At 40.4% G+C, this 20,610-nt stretch overlaps 1 protein-coding gene across 1 annotated transcript; it reads right to left on the reverse strand.

Annotated features, from left to right (window-relative positions):
• Positions 1–10,029: 10,029 nt before the first annotated feature.
• tmem218 (transmembrane protein 218) lies at positions 10,030–18,150 on the reverse strand. Its single transcript, XM_053441898.1, has 3 exons — positions 17,536–18,150; positions 16,413–16,515; positions 10,030–10,678 (listed from the first exon to the last, which is right to left on the reverse strand). The coding sequence occupies exons 1-3, from the start codon at positions 17,643–17,645 to the stop codon at positions 10,544–10,546; spliced, it is 348 nt and encodes a 115-aa protein (XP_053297873.1). The 5' UTR covers positions 17,646–18,150; the 3' UTR covers positions 10,030–10,543.
• Positions 18,151–20,610: the final 2,460 nt, after the last annotated feature.

Below are 20,610 nucleotides of genomic sequence, written 5' to 3' on the forward strand. Positions count from 1 at the left end.
AGCTTGACAACCTGAACCTGTCCGGGGTATATGTCACAGTTCAGTGTGGAACAACTTTAAAGTTCATAAAAGCTCTTATACACATATACACATACACTGTACCTACATATTAGATTACCACTGGGAAAGTCAATAAGGAAAGTGTCGACTGAAATTAATTAATAAATAATTAATGATTCTAATCGGATGAACAGGATGATTTATCATTAAAACACTATTATATCTGCAATATTTGTTCTGTTTGTTTTAAGCTAGACCGAAGTCATGTTTAACGTTTCAGCTGCTGTACTCTGAGGACTCGGGTTATCTCTGCTCACATTAATCAGTATACATTGTATTGATAACAACACTAGAAAAGACCATACGAGTTTAAAGGCCCAGTGTGTAAGATTAAGGTGAAAGGGATATATTATCAGAAATTGAACATCTTTAATTGAACATCTATACATCAATTAATCCTAGTCAAGATGTTACTACTGTGTAATCATCTAAATTGTACGAATTTGTTGATTTCTATACACTTGAATATTGAAATACTTTATATTTACATCAGGAGCGGGCCCTCTGTCTACGGAGGCCACCAGATTTTAATAGTCATCCAAACTGGACAAACCAAAGACCTTTTGAGTTTTTATTACGACTGAAGGCTTCCACATATTCTCTTTCATGTTTGGAAGGGGAGGGTGAGGTGAGAGGTATTCAGCTGCAACTTACAACTTCACCACTAGATGTCCCTAAATCCTACATACTGAACCTTTAAATATATAAGCATTTTCTTCAACATCATCACATACCATCAGACTCTGCTCCCGGTGTAATGAGGAGATCTCCCAGTTTTCGTCTAATCAAAGTCAATATAAATATTTGAGGTGGTTGTATAATTGTTCTGCCTTCTAAATATGCTGGCCCAACTCGGAGGTTTGTTTTTGACGATTTCTGGCAGCGGATCTTTCAACACTTTCATGAGGCAGGAAGTTCAGAATCTCCCATGTTTCTAAACAATAGAAGGAAATGATATGTCTCTCACACATACAATCACTTCACAAAGTAGCTCAACTGTTAGTAAGCTGCTTTTTAGGTTAGGTCTCTGTCTAATGGTTCAGTATATTTTACTGAAAAGTGAAAGATACAAAAGGCACTTTGAGTTGCTTTATCATATTCATCTAAAATAATGCATAAAATATTACTTTGACATTGTAAATAAGAATGTCAACTTGGTTCCGCACAAAATAGCGAACAACAATCAAAGAAGGTAAGTATGTACTGTGTTCACACTGTAAATAGCCATATCAAAAGCCAATGAGAATATGAAATGTGGTGTTTTTACATCTCTCACTAGAAAAACTGGTATTAGCTCCTCCACTGATGTTTAATTAGTGTTTTTTCTAATGAATAACTTGCACTGATACCTCACCTTGTATACCTCTATAAAATGTTAATGTTGATCTTTTGTTTGCTAACTGCAAAAACAATTAAAAGTGCTGCGCAGGTCTTCTGTGTATTTTCTAAGATGTGATGGTATGAAGCATAAGAAGTAGGCAGAGTTACTTCCAAGTCCCATCACAGCAAAGGAAATGCAGCCAGGAAATAAGTGGACTACCAGTAGTTCATTCCCTCCAATGGCTCACATAAATAAAGCATTGTTTAGTGAACTGTTCATTGTGAGGCTCAGAAAGACCCGGGGCTAAGTGATGGATGTTTATATTGATCCAACAACTCGGGCTTGATGGCCCCGGCATCGGCCAGCTTTCAGTCGGCAACAAAAGCTTTAGAGAGGATGAAGGATGAGTCTCGGCTCAACACAAGTCATGGGAATGGCGCTGGGCTGCGATGTGGTGAGGGAAGGAACCTCTTTGAGGCGCTGGACCAAAGGTCAGGGGAAGTGTCGGAGCGAGCAGAGAGGGCGGGATGGAGTGAGAAAAAGAAAGAATGTGTCAGCGGTAGAGAGGAATGTGATAAAAATTGACTTCAGAGTAAATTCTAAGTGTAATTCAACTGTGTTTGGTAAATGGATAAACAATCAATGTGAACATGAAAGACTGCCTTAAAGCTAGTTAGACAAAAAGGCATTGTGGGTTCTAATGTAATGCACCTCCTTCTTAGTGGCTTATTAGTAAGTGACGTAATCCAAATAATTACAGCAAAACCTTTTCTGTGAATCTGCAACAATCTTTTTCAATCATCACATTCCATCACCTTTACATTGTTACAATTCTCATCCACTTGTTATATAATCTGTCTCTAAAGAATAGACACAAAACTGCATCGGTTTTACAGAGCTTCCACATTACATCGTCACTTTTGCCATTAAACCTTTTAGAAGGGAGCTGGTCGGTGTCATGTTGTGTTAAAACTCATTTTAGTCTTTAACTTATCAAAGCTGGAAAATGATAATGATTCTCACAGAAGCTTTAGGCAGATTTTTACTCCTGAGCAGTGAAAGGACAATTGAACATTTTAAAAACTGTGAAATCCCAACACAATACATTTGTCAATTGTCTTGGAAAAACATCTTTACTCAGTGACAATTTCTCCCAAATGTAATGTTTGCCATTTTTTTGGTGTCTGTGAGACCTCAAACGCTGACAGCACCTCTTCCCCCAAATTTCTGTTGGTTTAACAGGGAGTTAAATCTCTTATTCATCTTGCTGCCCAAAAAATAAAATAAGATACTGTAAATATCTTTTTCTATGAATATAGGTTTATTGTGAAAAAAAATCATACATAGCTAATCAAACATTTAAATAAAGACGTATATGTCCAGTATGTTTTTTGGTGCAATTACAATTTTTAACTTTATAACAACTCTGAATTTAATAAAATCAGAGGAAACTAAGTATTCTAAAGTATAAAAAGAGTTGATTTGTTAGTTCCGAATGTTAATTTTCCAATTACTAAGATCACTTTCACACAATAAGCTGTGAGGTGTGTGGAATAAAAAGCAATAGGGAAGTAATTCCAATGTTAACACTCAAATCAGATTCAATCATGTCATTCACAATAATTTCCTAATTGGACAAATGACTGAGTTTAACAGCAGATCTTAGTGAGTCAGAGCATACAGTAATCTGAGCATGCAGTCGAAAAGTTGTGTGGGATAAGAACGGACCTTTTCTGCGGAGTGGCCTCTTCCTGTGGAGCGTGTGCTGATGTCCAACGCTGTGACGAATGTGCTCCTTGACCCGGGTCTTTGACCTCTTGTCCAGTCCCTGCTCTGGTGGACACATGTCTTGGCAGTTGCACCTTGCCGAATACGCTGCCCAGGTGAAGAGCCAGGACACACAGACAAGCCAGGCACTGACCCGCATCTTCAATCCACAAGTAAGCACTTCCTGGATGAAAGACCAGAGCCCTCACCGCAGCTCCGCTATACCATCCATACCCTCAGAGAAACCCTCAGCTCCTGACCTTTCCTAAGCACCACCTGTTATTTGGTGGTAGTTCAACAATATGTTTTTCTCATATTCCTCAAACATGGCTGTGAGCTTCTCTTCCCTCCCTCTTTAATTTGGTCTCCTCATCTCCCTCCTCTTTAGGGTCCTTTTTTTCTCCAGAGGAGGGAGAAGTTGGGGGGGCGATGATCAGAAAACAAGTTTCAGACCACATGCTGAGCGAATAGTGAGGGGAAGGGGACCAAGGGGTACTGTCTTGTCTGTGCTATTCATTCAGCATGGGACAAGGGGGTTGGGAGGGCGGAAACACAGCAAGGCTTGTTTCCACAAATCAGTTTCATTAATCAAATGTGACTAAACAAATGCACCAGAACCGTTTTTATGCATAAACTGAATAATGAACTGTCTGTTTTCATTTTTGTAACAAATTATATCATCAACTGTTATATGTGTGAAATGTCGGAAGAGCATTTATTCCCATATTTACATTTTGTGTTATGCTCAATTTCAGATGTAAATGATCGGAGCAGAGGAATTGTTTCTTATATAAAAACGACAGGTTCAAACAAGACAAAAGCATCTCTTTCTTTCACTTGGTTCCTTTAATTTGACAACTCAAGCTAGCCCCCCCCTCACTCAACCACGACCCAACCTCCCACCAGTCAACTGGCCAAGCAGATTTGTAGCTGTCTGTCTGCACAGTATGAGTCTCATACATAATCTCGGCTCGCCACTAAAGAGGAAAACAAAAGTACCAAGTCAACCTTGTCAAAATGTTCTGCTTTAATTTCTGACACAGTCGTTTTGCCTGGTTTGAGTGGGCTCCCGGAGTGTGCACAGATTACACTGCTGACGTGCTCTGTGCTGTAACTGCTGTAAACAAAAAAAACACAAATTACCGTATACTGTTTGAGGCTTCAGACACTTTTTCTATCTAGCACCCATTCATGTCTGCCCTCTACCTGTGTCAAGGCTGTTACTCTAATCATTTGGTCACAACAAGATTGAGTGGACAAAAACAACTTTCTATTTCACAACTGATGAACTAAATTTATACTATTTTAATGCTGATAATAAACAACAGCAAATAAATGTTATGAAGAGTTCTGATTTCTGCAGCCAAGTTCGTAAAAAATGGTCTGTATTTATAAAGCACTTTTCTAGTCTTAATAACCACTCAAAGCACTTCACAGTACAGTTTTGGTAATTCAATCCATTCACACACCGATTCATACAGTGCATCTAAGTGCAGAACTTTCTCTATCACATCGATCACACACTGCTGACACAGCCGACTGGGGCAATATGGGGGTTCAGCATCTTGCCGAAGGACACTTTGGTACAGTATGTGGAAAGAGTGAGACTTCTGGTTAGTGGACAACCTTCTCTACCTCCTGAGCCACAACCACCCCATATTGCCAGAGCCTATAGACTGTGGCAATAATGTATATTTTTTAGCAGAGCTGTATCCGTGTAACATAGCAGCATCTTTACAGACTCTACCAGCGAGTGCTACCTTGACCAATACGCTGCCGTATTCAGGCCGGCTCGTGTGCAAAACAGATCGGGCTGACTTTTTAGAGGAAACCAAATTATAAACACAAAACGTTTTGCAGTTGAACAATTTCCCCCAAAAATTATTAAGACATTAGTACAAGGTTATGGCTTCAGTTCAATTGGATGTTGTGAGGGACAGCTTATCACTGCAGTCTATCTGCAGCAGACCTTTCACACAGCAGGCTATTTGACCTATGATTGCCGGTGTAACTAAAAATCAATAATGTTGGCACTGTTCCATGAAGGAGTAGTAAGCCAGGCCAGCTGTTGGAGTTCGACTGTATACTGTAGTTCACTTTATTCATTGTTTAATTGGAATGTCTGTATTTTAAAGGTGAAATTTGGCGCTCTCATCAACCCTCACAATGGAACAAAAAGAGTAGTCATCCTTGTATGCCCAGTTATTGATGCTATCACAACAGTGTACGAAATCTGAAATGATTGCTTTCTATTGAGTTAACTGTCTAATGCATAGAGAATGGTGAATGGGTGGATGAGGAAGTGACACAACCTAGTTGAAGCCTTAATTGCTGCAGACATTTGGACTTAAATAAATTTTGTGTTACTAATAAAACTTAAAGGTGTGTTTGTTTTATTAAATTCGACAATAATAGTATGACAGTGAGCCAGGGTGAATAATACCAAGCGCTAAAAACTGAAGCAGCTAAATGGATCTTTGTACTGTTTACACCTGTAACTAACCCTAATCCACAAATCCAAATGTTTGCTGTGCAAAGCCCATCACCTTTGTCGACTCACTTGCGTGGCCCAATACGCCCACATGGAACTATGTTGTTTGACAAGAGAAACTAGGAGCAACTCCACTGCTGAACTCATAACCTTCTTTAAACAAGCTCTTCCACCATTTCATTTTAATTTAGCTTTCTCAAGTGTTTTCACTACAATATTTCTTCTATCAGTTTTGATAATTACAATTTTGTTACTGGTGCTCTTCCTGTGTCAAACTATAGCCTATTCCTTAATCTGTCAACACAAACAGTGAATGACAAATATTGCAGTATCATTATTTACAGTCAAAGCCAATGCAAGTGAGTACGACCAGAGCAGTGCTGTGGCCACCCAAGTTCAACTATTGTGGCCGAGGCCTTTGATCGGTGTAGCCATTGCCTTTCTAAGCCTGCCCAATACTCAATCATGTCCTCATCACTGTCAAAATGGAACCCCCATAGGGCCAAGCTTCGGCCCGCGATGGGGCGTCATGTCCAAGAGGCAAAGGTCTATTAGTGAGCAACCTGACCTCTAATCTGGGTCTTCATCGTCGCCCCGAGAGCCAGAGCTTTAGGCTAATTCCTCCCTGAGAGAGAGAGGTAAAAGGCCACTGCAACACCGGCATCTCAGTTTGAGTATTTTGCCCCCCTAGGGTGTGTTGCCATGATAGCATCCCCTGGCATTATGCAAAAGTGTATAATAGAGAACAGCCAGACAGGGCTGAGAAAAAAAAGAAGCTTTTTGGCCCCAAAACTGCATAGTTTGGTACTCAACTGACAAGGCCCCCCATTTCATTAGCACATTGTATCACCATCTCTTTCACAGCTTAGTGAAAAATACCCAGTAAACCAAACATCCGCTTGCTGCCTAATAAACCCTCAAAATTCAAGCCTGTGTAGGGATTTTAAATTACCGTGTTCATTTTAGGTTTGCCAAACAGAGCACTCATTAAGTTTTATTTACCAAACTTTTTGAAAGGATAGCAAACATTGCCATCTGCTTGATTTAACACGAACTGAATCACATTCTTTCGGGATAAGTGCACCAACCTTTCCCTGAAATCTTTGGTGGATTTTCAGTGATGTGGGAGCCGTGTGGGGCGGTGACGGTTTCCATATCACAAACAGAGGGCGAGGTGGCTGAGGATGTGAATGGAAGGCCAGAAGTTCTGCTTGAGTGCATCTGAATACAGGATCTACCAGAGAGGAGCACACCCCGTCCCCGCCGCAGTTTCAAAACCGAGCACCCTGAGCTTTCCGCTCACACCTCTTTGCCCTCACATTGCTCTCTCTTTCTCTATCTCACCCGCCCCCATCTCTTTATATGTCCAGCTGGCTGCGCTACAAAGACTCCAGCTCTCGGTTCCAAATGATCCTCAAACCCCCACATGCTTTGTTCTGCTCATTTTCCCACTCCCCAGAGACGGAGTTAAGGAGCGAAAGATAAAATGAGGAAAGGATAGAGGGAGTGGGAAAGATGGGGGAGAGAGAGATTACAAAGGTGAGGTAGTGTGAGAGTGTGTGTGAGAACGAAGGAGTGAGCCAGGGAATACTGTCAGATCTTCTGGATCCAGACTTCAGGGACTGCAAAGACCTTGAGTTTGCGGACTTAAAGTCCGCAAGGAGACAGAGAAACCTGAAATAAAAACATTGGCGGATTTTTTTTTATGTCAAAGTAAAAGAACTCATAAGAAAATATCTTGGCCAGGGTAACCTTCAGTTTCAGGGCCCTTAAAGCGACTTGCTTCTAAGTGCCACTTTCAGCAGGGGCTAAGATCATGTTTTGCGGTAATCATTCGGTCAATTACAGGCAACAAGTCGCTCCAGGTTGAAAGGTTTCAGATCCGCTGTCCCACTCTGTTGAAATCCCGCAGTTCCCCTGCTTGTGTGAAATCATGCGGTGGATTGTGGTGCAGAAAAGGGCCACAGTATGGAGATGTGGGCCGGAACTAATAGGATTGGTTTTGATTCATTAGATTCTCTTTCATCATCCTGGTTGGAATTCCACTCCACGTCTCCTCGGGCTTCACACTTTTAAAATGGGAGTGGGAGGGGGGGGCAAGTGTTTATAATTGGGCCTCTAGACTGCAAAAGCTCATTACTCTCTATGGAATCATCTGCTTAGTTATACCCCGTGGAATCTGCATCAGAACATGTGAATGCAGCACTGTGTTTGTCAGAAATAATGAAAACACAGTGCAAAGTATGACTCAAAAGTGGAAGTGCAAAATGTGGGAGCAAAATATAGAATAAAGATGCAAAATCAAAACACAATGATGCGAATACCATTTCTCCGAGATCCCTACAAGTGTTGCTTATATATAAAGCATCTGTTCTATGAAGGACATGGGAAAAGATGCTGTACCTTAGGCCGGGCATACACCGGCGCTGAGCTATTCCGAAAGAGCCGACGCAACTTTTAGTGTGAACACTTAGATTGTGGACGTTTGGATTTCCGACTATTCACTCGTAAAGTGTGAGGTGATATTTAAAAACAACAATGCTATAGTTACACAGTGCATGCAACTTACCATAAAGACTGTTGATGGGGGGAAACAGCAGCTCTAACACTCAAATAACCCCTTTACATTGAATCTTTGTAAGGATTTAACAAAGAAGCTGTAGCTGTAGAGGTAAAAGTATGCTTACAAGTGCCTCTTTACTCTTTACTACTGAGGGTCAATTAGGTTTGAGGATGCTGAAAGTCTATATGATGCTATCGTTTAAAATATAGTGCAATATAGGTTTTTATTTGAATGGCCAACAAAATGTCCTACTAGTTTCAGAATTTCTTATCAACAACAGACTATTAAGGAATCAGAGATGCATATCAAACCCACTATTAACACTAAAATCTGTGATCCTTTCAGTTCTCTCTTCGTAACCTTCTATATTTGTGCATTGGAAACACAAAAGACACGGAAAGTTCTAAAAATGAAATATGAGGAAAAAATATTAAAATCGGGATGTTAAGCCTACTACTAATATGGTCTCTAAACGTTAGAATTGGAAATGAAAATAAAATCCAAGTTGTTATTTGATGAGTTAGCTTGTTGGCCTTGCTTTGAAAGCCTCTCACCAGTCGGGAAGCTGCAGCCCCCTCCGCACCTGTATTTCTAGCATCCAGCTGGACAGAGCCTGGCACATCCTTTTCTCCTGTTTATGCTAAGCTATGGTAGCTTCATCATGGTTATCTGACATGAAAGTGTTCAATTCTCATCTTACTCTCAGAAGGGCCATTGTATTTTCCAAACTGTCGGAAGACTATTCCTTCATGTGCCCACGTGGGTAAAACAACAACCGTTTACCAAAACCTCACTAAATAACACTGTAATAGCTCTTAATGAAACAACTAAATGGAACAGACATTACTATAAGAATCTCCTGAGTGCACAGATCTTAATAGATGTAGGTTTACCTAAGAAGTGCTTTTCTCTGGCAGTGATTTCAGATACTTAATGGAACTATCAGACACCATGATCAACCTGCTTCATGAGAAAATGAAAACTGCATAGTGTGAAAAGACAGAATAACACAAACTATTCAGCAGGAATCGACTGCTTTAATATCCAGAGGCAGCAAAATGATGAATGGGACAAACTCTCCTCACCAAGGGAATGGTAATGAACCAAACTAATCATAATGGTAGCACACTATCCTTTTATATTACAGTCATTATTAGAAATCAGCTAATAATTGATGAGAATAAGAAGACCAATCAAAATACTAATATTCACATAACGTGCTGGTCATTTAAACTAACTGCAAAGCTTGAGCCCTGACATGTCATCACAAATAAATCCAATAAAAAGTTTTCTCCCTCGCACCCAGAATGCTATTTATCCAAATAAACAATTTGTTATACAACTTGTTTTATAGCAGCTGGAGGCAAACACTTCCAAGAGTTCAATTAGTGGTTTATTTCTGTTTAGTGGAGCCTTGTACTTGTCCATTAGACATTTAATGACTTCATGATATCAAATGAATGTGTATGGCAAACCCATTCTACATGTGTGCCACGTAAAAGTCCTTGGCACAAAGCTAGAGGTTAGAAGACACAGAAAGAAAGTGAGGAGTGATTAAATGGACTGCGAAGTGTCTGTTGACACCCAGCACAAATCAGTCTGTTTTAGCACTTCAGCACAATGTGGAGAACCATAAAAATAAAATGGGAAGCACAACCTCCTATTCATAACATTTTTAACGTTTGGTACATTGATTTATTAATGCATTAATATTGATATTAAAAAAGTACTGTATTTTGGCTGTTCTAATGTGTCTGAATATAGTATGTCATGTTTCTCTACAAAAGATGATGCTAAACAATAATAGGTCATTCACAAAAGACAAAGTTAAAAAAAAATATTTTTATTAACCCTGTCAGTCTGTCCAGTTGAAGAAAACACATATGCAATCTGCAGGCTTCAGACAGGTGTAAATGGGACATCACATTCAGAGTTTTAATGTTTTTTCACATAGTGCAATGGGTTATTTTGTGTTTAATCTGTCACATGTACTGTCACTAACACAGGATTATAGGAACCAACATATATTATATATGTAAATATTTAACATCTTTGTAAAATAATGGGGTATTTCAGTGTTGCCTTTAGTGCTACAATGATGTATAAAATGATCCAAAATATCAAACACCGTTACTGTTGGTTTTGCATAAACAGCCAACAACCAGCCTTCACTGGGTCCTGTAGAAGACACTGGCTCTCCTGGTGTTTCTGTTTGGGATGCATTCTATGGTCCGTCTCCACATGAAGGGGTGGGGGGTGGGGGCTCTCACCAGGCCCTGTTTGTCTTAAGTTGTATACAATCAGTGATGTGATCCTGCTGCCAACTCTGACCCTGACAGCTCTAATGTGTTCTTAGGGCCTTGGCATAGACCGGCTCCAGGAAATGAAAGGGGAGCAGCATGAAGAACATCACCAGAAAGACTACGCTCACCACTGCCAGCAGCACGTAGCGGCCGATGAACAAAGTGTCCACTATCTGTAGAGTGAAGAAAGACATGATCACTTCAGTATTTTAGTTCATCATAACATGAGAGCATATCTCTTTACCAGTATCTATTGCACTGGAAACACGTCTGTTAATACATTCCTCGTTTCCTCTATGAGCCACAAGATGTCATAAGAGAGCTTTCATAAAGCCATTGTGTAGAACCAGAGAGATTTTGTGGGATTATGTGAAGCAATGAACGAGCACTCAATACAAAGACAGACAGACAGACAGACAGACAGACAGACTGATACACACACAAAGAAAAATAAACAATTACTTGTTGCCTTGAAAAGCTAATCTACTTTAATTGTGTTTCGCTTCCTGCTGCTTCAGTTGGATGTTTGAGCTTCACTTTGCAGAATGACGTCATGTGAGAGTTTCAACGCTGAGTTCACATTAACAACAAAACCAATCACATGCATCTTCTGAAAAGGAATGCTTCTCCACGCTCACATTAACGCAGATTTAGATCTAACACAACTGCGTCAACTGTGGTTGTGTGATTTGCACATTTCAGTGATGTAGAAGACCACTCTTGTCTATGTGTCAATTATGGGTTTTTCTATAAGGGAGAGTTTCAAGATTTGTTTTAAACTGATTGAGTTTATATGTGGAAAAAACTCATTAGTTTTCTCGTGTCTTAACCCATTGGTGAAGAAAATCTGATTAAAAAAAATTGAATTGATACCTAATCTTCTGCAATCTACATTTGACCAAGGCATAATATGTGTTCCTCATCACCAGGTGAGCTAAATATGAAAGACTAACAACTAGCAGCATAAAGGGATCATCATAGGCTCTGTTCAATAGCAAGCAGCCACCTTGAATGTATGTATATGAACCGCCTATCTGCAGCACCATTGGTGGGGACATACAGCCCCAGCAATGGACAACTTTGTTTAAGGTTCCGCTTTAGCTGGCGTCTTTCTGAGAGAAGAGCATGTGCACATGCACGCATAGCTAGATTTAATTTGAGATCACCTGGAAACAATAAACCCCCAAATGCTGTGCTGCTTTCATCAGACCTGACATTTGGAACATTTCATTTGCTGTGAAAGTGACAGAACCAAAACCTAACCTTCAATGATCATTTTGTTATATTCTGGGTTCTACCAGGCAGAAAAATTTGCACATATATATATATAATATTAACTACTAGTTTACCATTTGAGCAAACCTAATGTTTACACTCTGTCAAAGAAGGTCAGGATATTGAGTCAATAATGACAATTTTTAACAGATTGCCCATCAACCAAATCCATATTAAATACTGTTTTTAGTCTGTTGCTAATGTTATTAACATTGAATTTGTAATTCGATTCCAAAAAGTCTATTAGTGAAGTTGGAGTATGAACACCACCACTTAAAGTTAAGAGGTAATGGTTAAGAGCCTCTTGTTATCTAACACAGGAAAACTTGAACCCAGCTAACTTCTAGAGAGGGAAAAAGGAGCACTGTTGTGTCCTACTTTGGCGATACAATAATCTGAGTTTAATTATTAATCATTAATAATAAGTTATTGGAAGCAGTATGATGAGAAGGGGGGAGTTGGTGCATCCTTAAAGGGATAGTTCACCCAAAATTTAAAATTCACTCATTATCTACTCACCACTTTGCCGATGGGGAGGTGAATGAAGTGTTTGAGTTCAGGGGTAAACAGCGTTGCAGCAGAATCCAATACAATTGAAGTAAATGATGACTGATTCTTCACACAGGATATATCTACAAAATGCCTCCATACTGCTCCTGTGAGGTCATCACGGTGCCCATAAGCCCCGACATTCAAATTCCACTCGAAACGGTGTCATTTACACCATATTTTTAGCCTAAATGTCCACTGTGATCCTCACGTGAACACAGATCCAGAGGAGGATATCAGAGGATTCTGTTTTTTGTTGTTGTTTTTACTTCAATTGTATTGGATTTGGCTGCAACACTGTTTAGCCCTGAAACCCTGAAAGTGATTTGTGGACACTTCACCCACCCCTCCATCGACATAGTGGTGAGTAGATAATGAGTGAATTAAAAATGTTGGTGGAACTATCATTTTAAGTCATTACTGCCATTCAATCATGGCTAAAAGCTACAACATGAGGCCAAGTGGTGCTTATTGATTCAGGTTGGAATATTTTCAGTGAATAACTTAATGTACAACAATGTAATTAAAGATATGGCAAGTTTGTTATTCCACTGTTCTCTCATTAGTGCACAAAGAAAATTCGGATTTCCGGCTTCTCTTTATTTTCGTATGCTGCAGTTGTTTATCTAGAAGCCTGATCAGTGTGGGCACTGCAATGCAGCTCACCTGAGTATTACATAAATTAACAGATCTAAAGAAAACAGCTCCTCCAGGTTGGCACTGTCTCCCTTAGGTTAGCAGAGATGTGGGGTTTATGGTGTTTCCACTGATAGGTTTAAGCAACACTTCACTGATAGCTCTCGGTCTGTGTTAATATTTAGATCATGAGCCACCCATGAATTTGCGAATACAAACTGCGAAAACGCCCTTAAGCCAGATAACACCAGAAGAGCAGCAGCCCAACTGCCGACTAAAGACAGATTTCACAGGGACTGTTGTGGAATGAGAGTAGGTGTGTGTGTGTGTGTGTGTTTGTAAATCCACTGGTGTGAGGTGGGGATGATGTATGCCGTCTCTTATGGATGCATTTAACAGATCTCACTTTTTAATTTGCCAATTACGCAGTATGCAGGAACCCAAAGTGAGGGCCATGTTTTATTAATGTGCCATTGAGCACACGGGTGGGAGCAGGCAGGCAGGCGGGGGGGCAGAGGAATGGAAGAGGGGGTGGGGGGTGGGTGGTCTGGTAGAAAACCACCCCCACTCCGAATCTGGGACTGGCTTAATTGGCTCTATGATATTTTACTTTTGTTTAACAGCAAGAGGTTAGACATTGCCTCAGTTTGCACACACACACATGCTCACACACGCTCACACACACACACACGCTCTCACACACACACACGCTCTCACACACACACACGCTCTCACACACACACGCTCTCTCACACACACACGCTCTCTCTCTCACACACGCTCTCTCTCTCACACACGCTCTCTCTCTCACACACACACACACACACACACACACACACACACACACACACACACACACACACACACACACACACACACACACACACACACACACACACACACACACACACACACACACACACACACACACACACACACACACACACACACACAAACACACCACTTGCTCACTAATAACATGAGTCCACACCCAAACATGCTATGAATACAAAATGTCATTGACTGTATTCAGTAAAGCAGCTTTTCTGACTTCACATACACCTTTGTTAAAAGAATAGTTCACCCAAAAATGGTAATTCACTCATTATCTACACACCCCTACATCGATGGAGGGGTAAAACACGGTGAAATGACCTTGTTTCAAGTCGAATATGAATGTCGGGACTTGCAGATACTTGGATGACACCATACAAGCCTAAAAATCCACCAGAAGTGGCTGAACTGGTGGACTTTAGCATTTCTGACGGCCCCTGAATGCACCTCGAAAGAAGATATCAGCAGACATTGAGGCTTTAGACTTGGTGTAAATGACCTTGTTTCGAGTCGAATATGAATGCTGGGGATGTTGACACTTGGATGACACCACAGAAGCAGAATTGAGACATGTTATTTTTTTTTGCTGTTGTTTTTTCACATCTGAAGATAAGTCCCTAATATCTTCAGTTGTATTGGATTCGGCTGCTACCTGGCTGGTACACTGTTTACCCCTGAAATTCCAGTAGTGTTTTGTGGACTCAAACTCCTCACCCACCCCTCCATCGGCATAGGGGTGAGTAGATAATGAGGGAATCATCACTTTTGGGTGAACTGTTCCTTTTAATACTGTTTATGACCACACAGATGAAGATTTATAGGGTATTTTCAGCTTTTTTAGCCCTGCATGAAAACATCTATTGTAGCTGATTTATTCCAGTGTAACATATGAAAGATGAGTCACATGAGAGGCCTCACATCATCTGGTTTACAGATTCAAGAAGCTCCGGGCCTCTGGCTGCCTCTGGCCGGTCATTCATCCCACAGTCAACTGACTTGCTCAGTTTCCTCTGACTGTATTTTACCACGTGGACGATTCATAATGTCAGCATTGTTGTTAGGTTATGTGTGTTCATAGTTTTTGTCATTCAACTGAATTCCCTGATCAGCCAAAGACTTTTTTTTTTACATTTGTGCACAGTCAAAGTTAAATTCTATTCAGCAATTACCTGTTTAAATAATCTTTGTTAAATGCATGTATAAATCTTTAACCACTGTGCAAAGGGTTCTTATAATTATTACAATCTACCAACATATGGGCCACTCCCTCAATTGAAAAAGCAATAGTCCTGTTGACATTTAATAAAGGTGGAAAACTCTATATAAAGCAAATCTGTGGGTGAAAATCTCTTTTTTCTTGCATCATGAGGTGTTGCTATTTTAAGGAATTTTATATGTAACCTCTTTAAAACTTTAGAATCAATCTCTGGAGCAGGAAAAGGTTCATTTTACTTGTAAGCCTTGTACAGAAATCCAAGAAGTCAGATTTCACCGCCTCTCTCTGTTGCTGGTCTGGTATCTGCCTTTGCACAAAGGCTATAAAACATGAGCTGGCCAGAACGGGGCTCTGCTCTGCTATTTCTATGGGGTGGCAGCTTGCTTGGCAGATCTGGCTGGCTTATTGGCACGACCCCGAGGCAACATGGGGGAGTGTTTGTTCTGTGTTGCTGTTGGACTAAGATAAAGCAGAGCAGGCCTTTACGACAAACACATACATAAGTGCACACACAATGATGCGTGCGATTTATAGGCATACAGTACGGCTAATGCTGGTTTATATTAGAGTTAAGGTTGTATTAAGGAGGCTGCTTATGTGTACTTTACTGGAAGTTAGAACAGAACTTAGACTCTAAATAACTCTGCTCATACACACACACACACAGACACACGTTACTCTTTTTGAACTATACATCAGTGATAAAGATAAATGTTTGTTTTACTGTAATCATTGATAAGCATGAAATATGAAACAAATTTAATACTATTCTTTAATTTATCATATACTGTATATGTGATTAAGTATAGTTTCGGAACACAGAAAATGAGCAACAGATATCCATTCAGCTACATTGAGCTGTTAATTCATGTGCTCTGTAACCTTGTTTTTCACTCAGTGGCCTCTGTATCCAAAACATTTGGTGGTAATCAAAGTCAAATGTCCTCAAAACAAGAATAAAACATCCCAGGCCTGCTTTTAATTCCAACACCACATTATGAACTCACCATGCACCAGCCACAATAATAGACACAAAAAAACACAAGCCTTATGTGTTTTTAATGCTGTGAATAGTGTGATATAATCATGATGGAATATTTCGTTATCGCAGCCCTGGCCGCGGTATACATTAAATAGATGCTTCATGTAGTAAAATGTCAGTTCATTGTATCAACACCTTTTGAACCAAGTTGTTTATCATTTCCAAAACTGTCTACTACAACTATTAGCATTTTAATATAGTACAACATACTCATTCATACAGTAGGCAGGAAAAGAGGCACACATTTTATGTGCCGACAATGTCAACTCATAGCGGATCAAGATGAATAAACCTACACATGAGTTGGCAGAATTAGAATTTGTGAGTGTGTGTGAGATTAGTGAGCAGAGTTCACCTGGACTTCTTTGAAAGGGGGCGTTGTCTCAGGGCTGCGAGGGAAAAACACCAGGGCCAGAGTGATGGTGAGAGCCAGGAGAAAAACAGGGATCACTCCTAACCTGGCGAGACAAAACGCACACACACACACACACACGAACACACACACACACACACACACACACACACACACACACACACACACACACACACACACACACACACACACACACACACACACACACACACACACACACACACACACACACACACACACACACACACACATACACACACACAGAATTAACTTGCTGACCAAGTACCAAGTTTACGCCCATTTAAACTTTACTGTTACTGCATCTAACAGAGGTGCACAGTGTTTCGTGTCACTTTGCAATCCACACAAACAACATTGACGGTTGTAGTATGAAGCTTTTATGTGAAATTTTAATTTTATTATTATTTTTGTATTAATACAGAGGGTAATTTGTATATGGATCCAGCAATCAGTTCCTATATTTAATTATAAAAATAATATAATTATAATAATAAAAACAACAACAATAATAATAATAATAATAATTTAAGAATCAGTAAAATACAAAATTTTGCTGGTCTCTCTTGGGTAGACACTAAAGATGTTTAAGTGCCAAGAAATGATATGACAGTCGCAATTTTTCTGTGAAAGATTTTCTGTCTATACTTCAAACAATGGTTTACACAATGTTTAACAAATTTGCCTCCAGTCTTAATCCAGTTTCTTGACATGCATGCACATGTTCCTCCCTCAAGTACTGTATGTGAGCCAGTTAATGTTTTTTATTGTAATAAAATGCAACTTGTTTAACCTGAACACGCCGAATCTACCAGAAAAACCTTAATGCAGTTAAAGTGTCTCATGTCCCAGGAGTTGTGTATTAAGGCTGATCAAGCAAACCAACATTCATTTGGAGGAAATGTTAACGGGATGTGGCATTGAAGGACTCCCTCGTGAGGTGGACTACATGTGGGCTCTTCTTCTCTAACTTCTGCACTTGTTGTACTCAAATGCAGTGTGTGTTTGTGCCTGTGTGTGTGTGTGTGTTTGTGGCTGTGTGTTTGCCTGTGTGTGTGCGCCTGTGTGTGTGTGTCCTCTCACTCACTTGGCTGATCCGGATGCTCTCAGCAGCATCATACCAAACACAAGAGCCGCAATCCAAATCAACACGACGACAAACACTCCCGTCCCGACCTCCAGCACGGTACTCGACATTTTGTTTTTTTCAGCAGGTTGAGTCCAGGCTGGTTTATCTGCTCATCTGTTTGTAAAAGATCACATAACGACTGATGTCCGAGCCAAAGTAGAGCAGCACTGTAGTACAGCTGCAGCCTCGGAGGCTAACGGTGAGAGTAACTTAGTTGTTCCATCCAGGAAGATACTCGGTTCAAATGTCTTAATGTTTAAGTTTCGCAGTTTTCTAAGCTGTCCATTTTATCACAGAGACCTCAGTTGGAAAATCAAGCTTCTCCCAGCGCGTCTTCTGCTTCCTGGTAACAGCAAACAAGAGCCTGATTGGAGGAAGGAACTCGGGAATAGCCAATCCACGGCGTCGTTGCTAAAACCCGTTGTGCGCGGGGGAGTAGGTAGCCAATACTGAGCTCGGATCTTTTCTTTTTACCATCGTCGTGTTTCCCCCTGGTTGTACTTTTAAAACCACCGCGGTGTGTTTCTGACAAAGTGTCCCGAGGAGCGGGTGTTATTCCCCATCCCCCTCTGCAACACCACTTTATTCTTAATCTGCCTAGTATCCCACACTACGATGGTAGAGAGAGCTCAATGCAGTGCAAATTGAGAAGACACATGCAAATAGAAAAACATGTGGAAATTTAGAAAGCTTCATCAATTTGACGACACAGGCGCTGCAAAAAGTCACAACAAATGCCAATAGAAGAACGCACTGCAAATTGCAATAACAACAACAGAAATGTTTCCAGGGGACCCTCAAAAGTGATGAACCTGGCTGTAGTTCAGTGCTTTGTGAATTTCCATCACCACTCGCGAGAAGCAGACTTCCATAATGTCACAAAGCATTGAACTACAACAAGGTTCCTCACTTCTGTGGGTCTCCTGGAACAGTCCGATACTTGCGGTGCGTTTCTGTATTTGCATGTGTTGTAACATTTTGCAGCGCGTTGCTGTATTTGCATGTGTTGTGACTTTTTGCAGCGCATGTGTCGTCAAATTGATTAAGTTGTTCACTTGATTTGCACGTGTTTTTTCTATTTGCATGTGTTTTCTTAATTTGCTCTCGTCCCCGTTCACATCTCAGTGGGAATTGTATCTAATTTTGACTCTCTACATTTATTCTGTTACTTGGTGAGGTTCTGTAATACCCTCTAGAGTGGGTGGAACAGAATAAGGTAATAAAGTTCATCATATTTTTTTGGGTGTCCTTTGTCAGATTTAGTTGTTTGTAGCTTCACCTAAGCATGGTTTACCCTCTTACCCTCTCACATGGCTTCATTTGAATAATCAGTTTAGGCCCAAATTATTATATGGATGTCCCAATATAGACATTTCCTTTTATAGAAGAACATAATGTATCAGAATTATTACTTAATTTTTTGTTCTCTCTGGTTCAGAGTGTAAACAGTAAACGTCTGCTTACACATTGATTCATTATTAGATATCAGTCTAATATAATGCACCGACTCATGCTCACACGAGAGTTTTCCATATATTTAAATTTATTTGACCTTGCTGAGGATTGATCTTACTTTCCAAAGAATTACTAACTTTTTCTACCTCTGTGGCTGAAACTCACTCTGACCAAATCTCCCTCCATCCATGCTCCTTATGCGTAAATGTGAACAAATGGGTTTTGTTGTAGGCTCCTGAAACTTCTGCTCTATTGATAGGCTATATAGTCACTTCATATTTCAGTTTTTCCAAATATCAGATTGAGGTGGGTTTTTTCCAGCCTCATCAGAACCTCAGTGGCATCTAGCGCTGCATCATCCCGCAGTCGACTTTTTGAGTCATGCGATTACTTATGCGCACCAACAGGGGGCTGGCCAGATCCGCGTGTGTGCGCCGCGGTTCTACTGGAAGTGGGGGGTCTCAGTGAGTTAACTGGAAGAAGACATGCTGCCTTTAAGAGATCCTCGTAAGATTCATGAATCCAGCGGTTATGGTTGATTTGGATATAGTGTAAATTGCTGCTTTGCTTAATTAAAAAGCCAGATGGTCCTATTTAGAGGGGTGAATGTTGAAAGTGAAAGATAAACACAGGACACATTCACAGCCAACTGTGCAGTGTTGCTGTCACTGTCTCCAAAAAAATGTCAACCAGATGAAAGGGAGTGACAGAGATTGTTAGTATATGAAGCTATAAAAGGCGTTTGAGTGGTAACCTCTCCAGACCTGATCTAACTGAATAACTGACGGAACCAATCAAATGTTAGTTGCATTGCCCATTTTCACGAAATACACTTTGCTTCATAAGGCTCTGTGACATCCTCTGCTCTTAAGTGCAAAATAAACCCATTTTAACGGGTGAACTATTTTCCATATAGGCTTCCATACTCATGTGACCTGCAGCATTGTTTTGTCCAGGTGATTGCACTGGATTCAGTGATGTAAAATATAGTCAAGAATGACAGAGTGGTTATTTGCCTGCGTTGTTGGAAAATTACGAAATCAACAAGGTATTCATTGTTGTTCTGGCAACAAGCAAGACAAAACCTGAAAGTGTCATTGAAGGTTGATTTATCAGATTCTGCTCTTTTTTCATCAGAGCTGTTGTTGCTTCAATGTCAGAAAAATAGATGAAAATTGATTCATCGAACAACACAATGAGGTGTTTTTTCTTTGTGGTTGTTGTTGACATCTTTTGTTCATCTAACTTCGAGCCAAATTAGAAAACATTACTTGGGCATTTGTGGGCGACATTTACACTTTTGCTTCTCAATCCTTACAAATCTTTGTCCCTCAAAGGAACACTCAGGCACATTTGTTCCTTGTTATGTTCTATCACCTCCAAGTCGTTGCAGTGAAACGACACGATTCGCCATCGACCGTGAACACGACACATGTGAATTCTCCTCTTTGCCCGTGGTTGATGTGCTCCCCTCTCTTTACGCAGGCCCACGCGTGATTGCCTTATTTCCCACGGACACTGGAAGGCATCAGCGAGCCGGCGCTGGTAAAACGGGGGGTGAGAGCGGAGATGGAGGTG

This window comes from Pleuronectes platessa, chromosome 15 (assembly GCF_947347685.1).
Source record: "Pleuronectes platessa chromosome 15, fPlePla1.1, whole genome shotgun sequence".
Taxonomy (NCBI): domain Eukaryota; kingdom Metazoa; phylum Chordata; class Actinopteri; order Pleuronectiformes; family Pleuronectidae; genus Pleuronectes; species Pleuronectes platessa.

Coding starts and splice junctions, on each gene's coding strand:
- tmem218 (XM_053441898.1), bottom strand. CDS start 17,645: ATGTCGAGTACCGTGCTGGAGGTCGGGACGGGAGTGTTTGTCGTCGTG. Junction 16,516..17,535: donor AGAGCATCCGGATCAGCCAA/GTGAGTGAGAGG, acceptor TTGTCTCGCCAG/GTTAGGAGTGATCCCTGTTT. Junction 10,679..16,412: donor CCCCTTTCAAAGAAGTCCAG/GTGAACTCTGCT, acceptor TTCACTCTACAG/ATAGTGGACACTTTGTTCAT.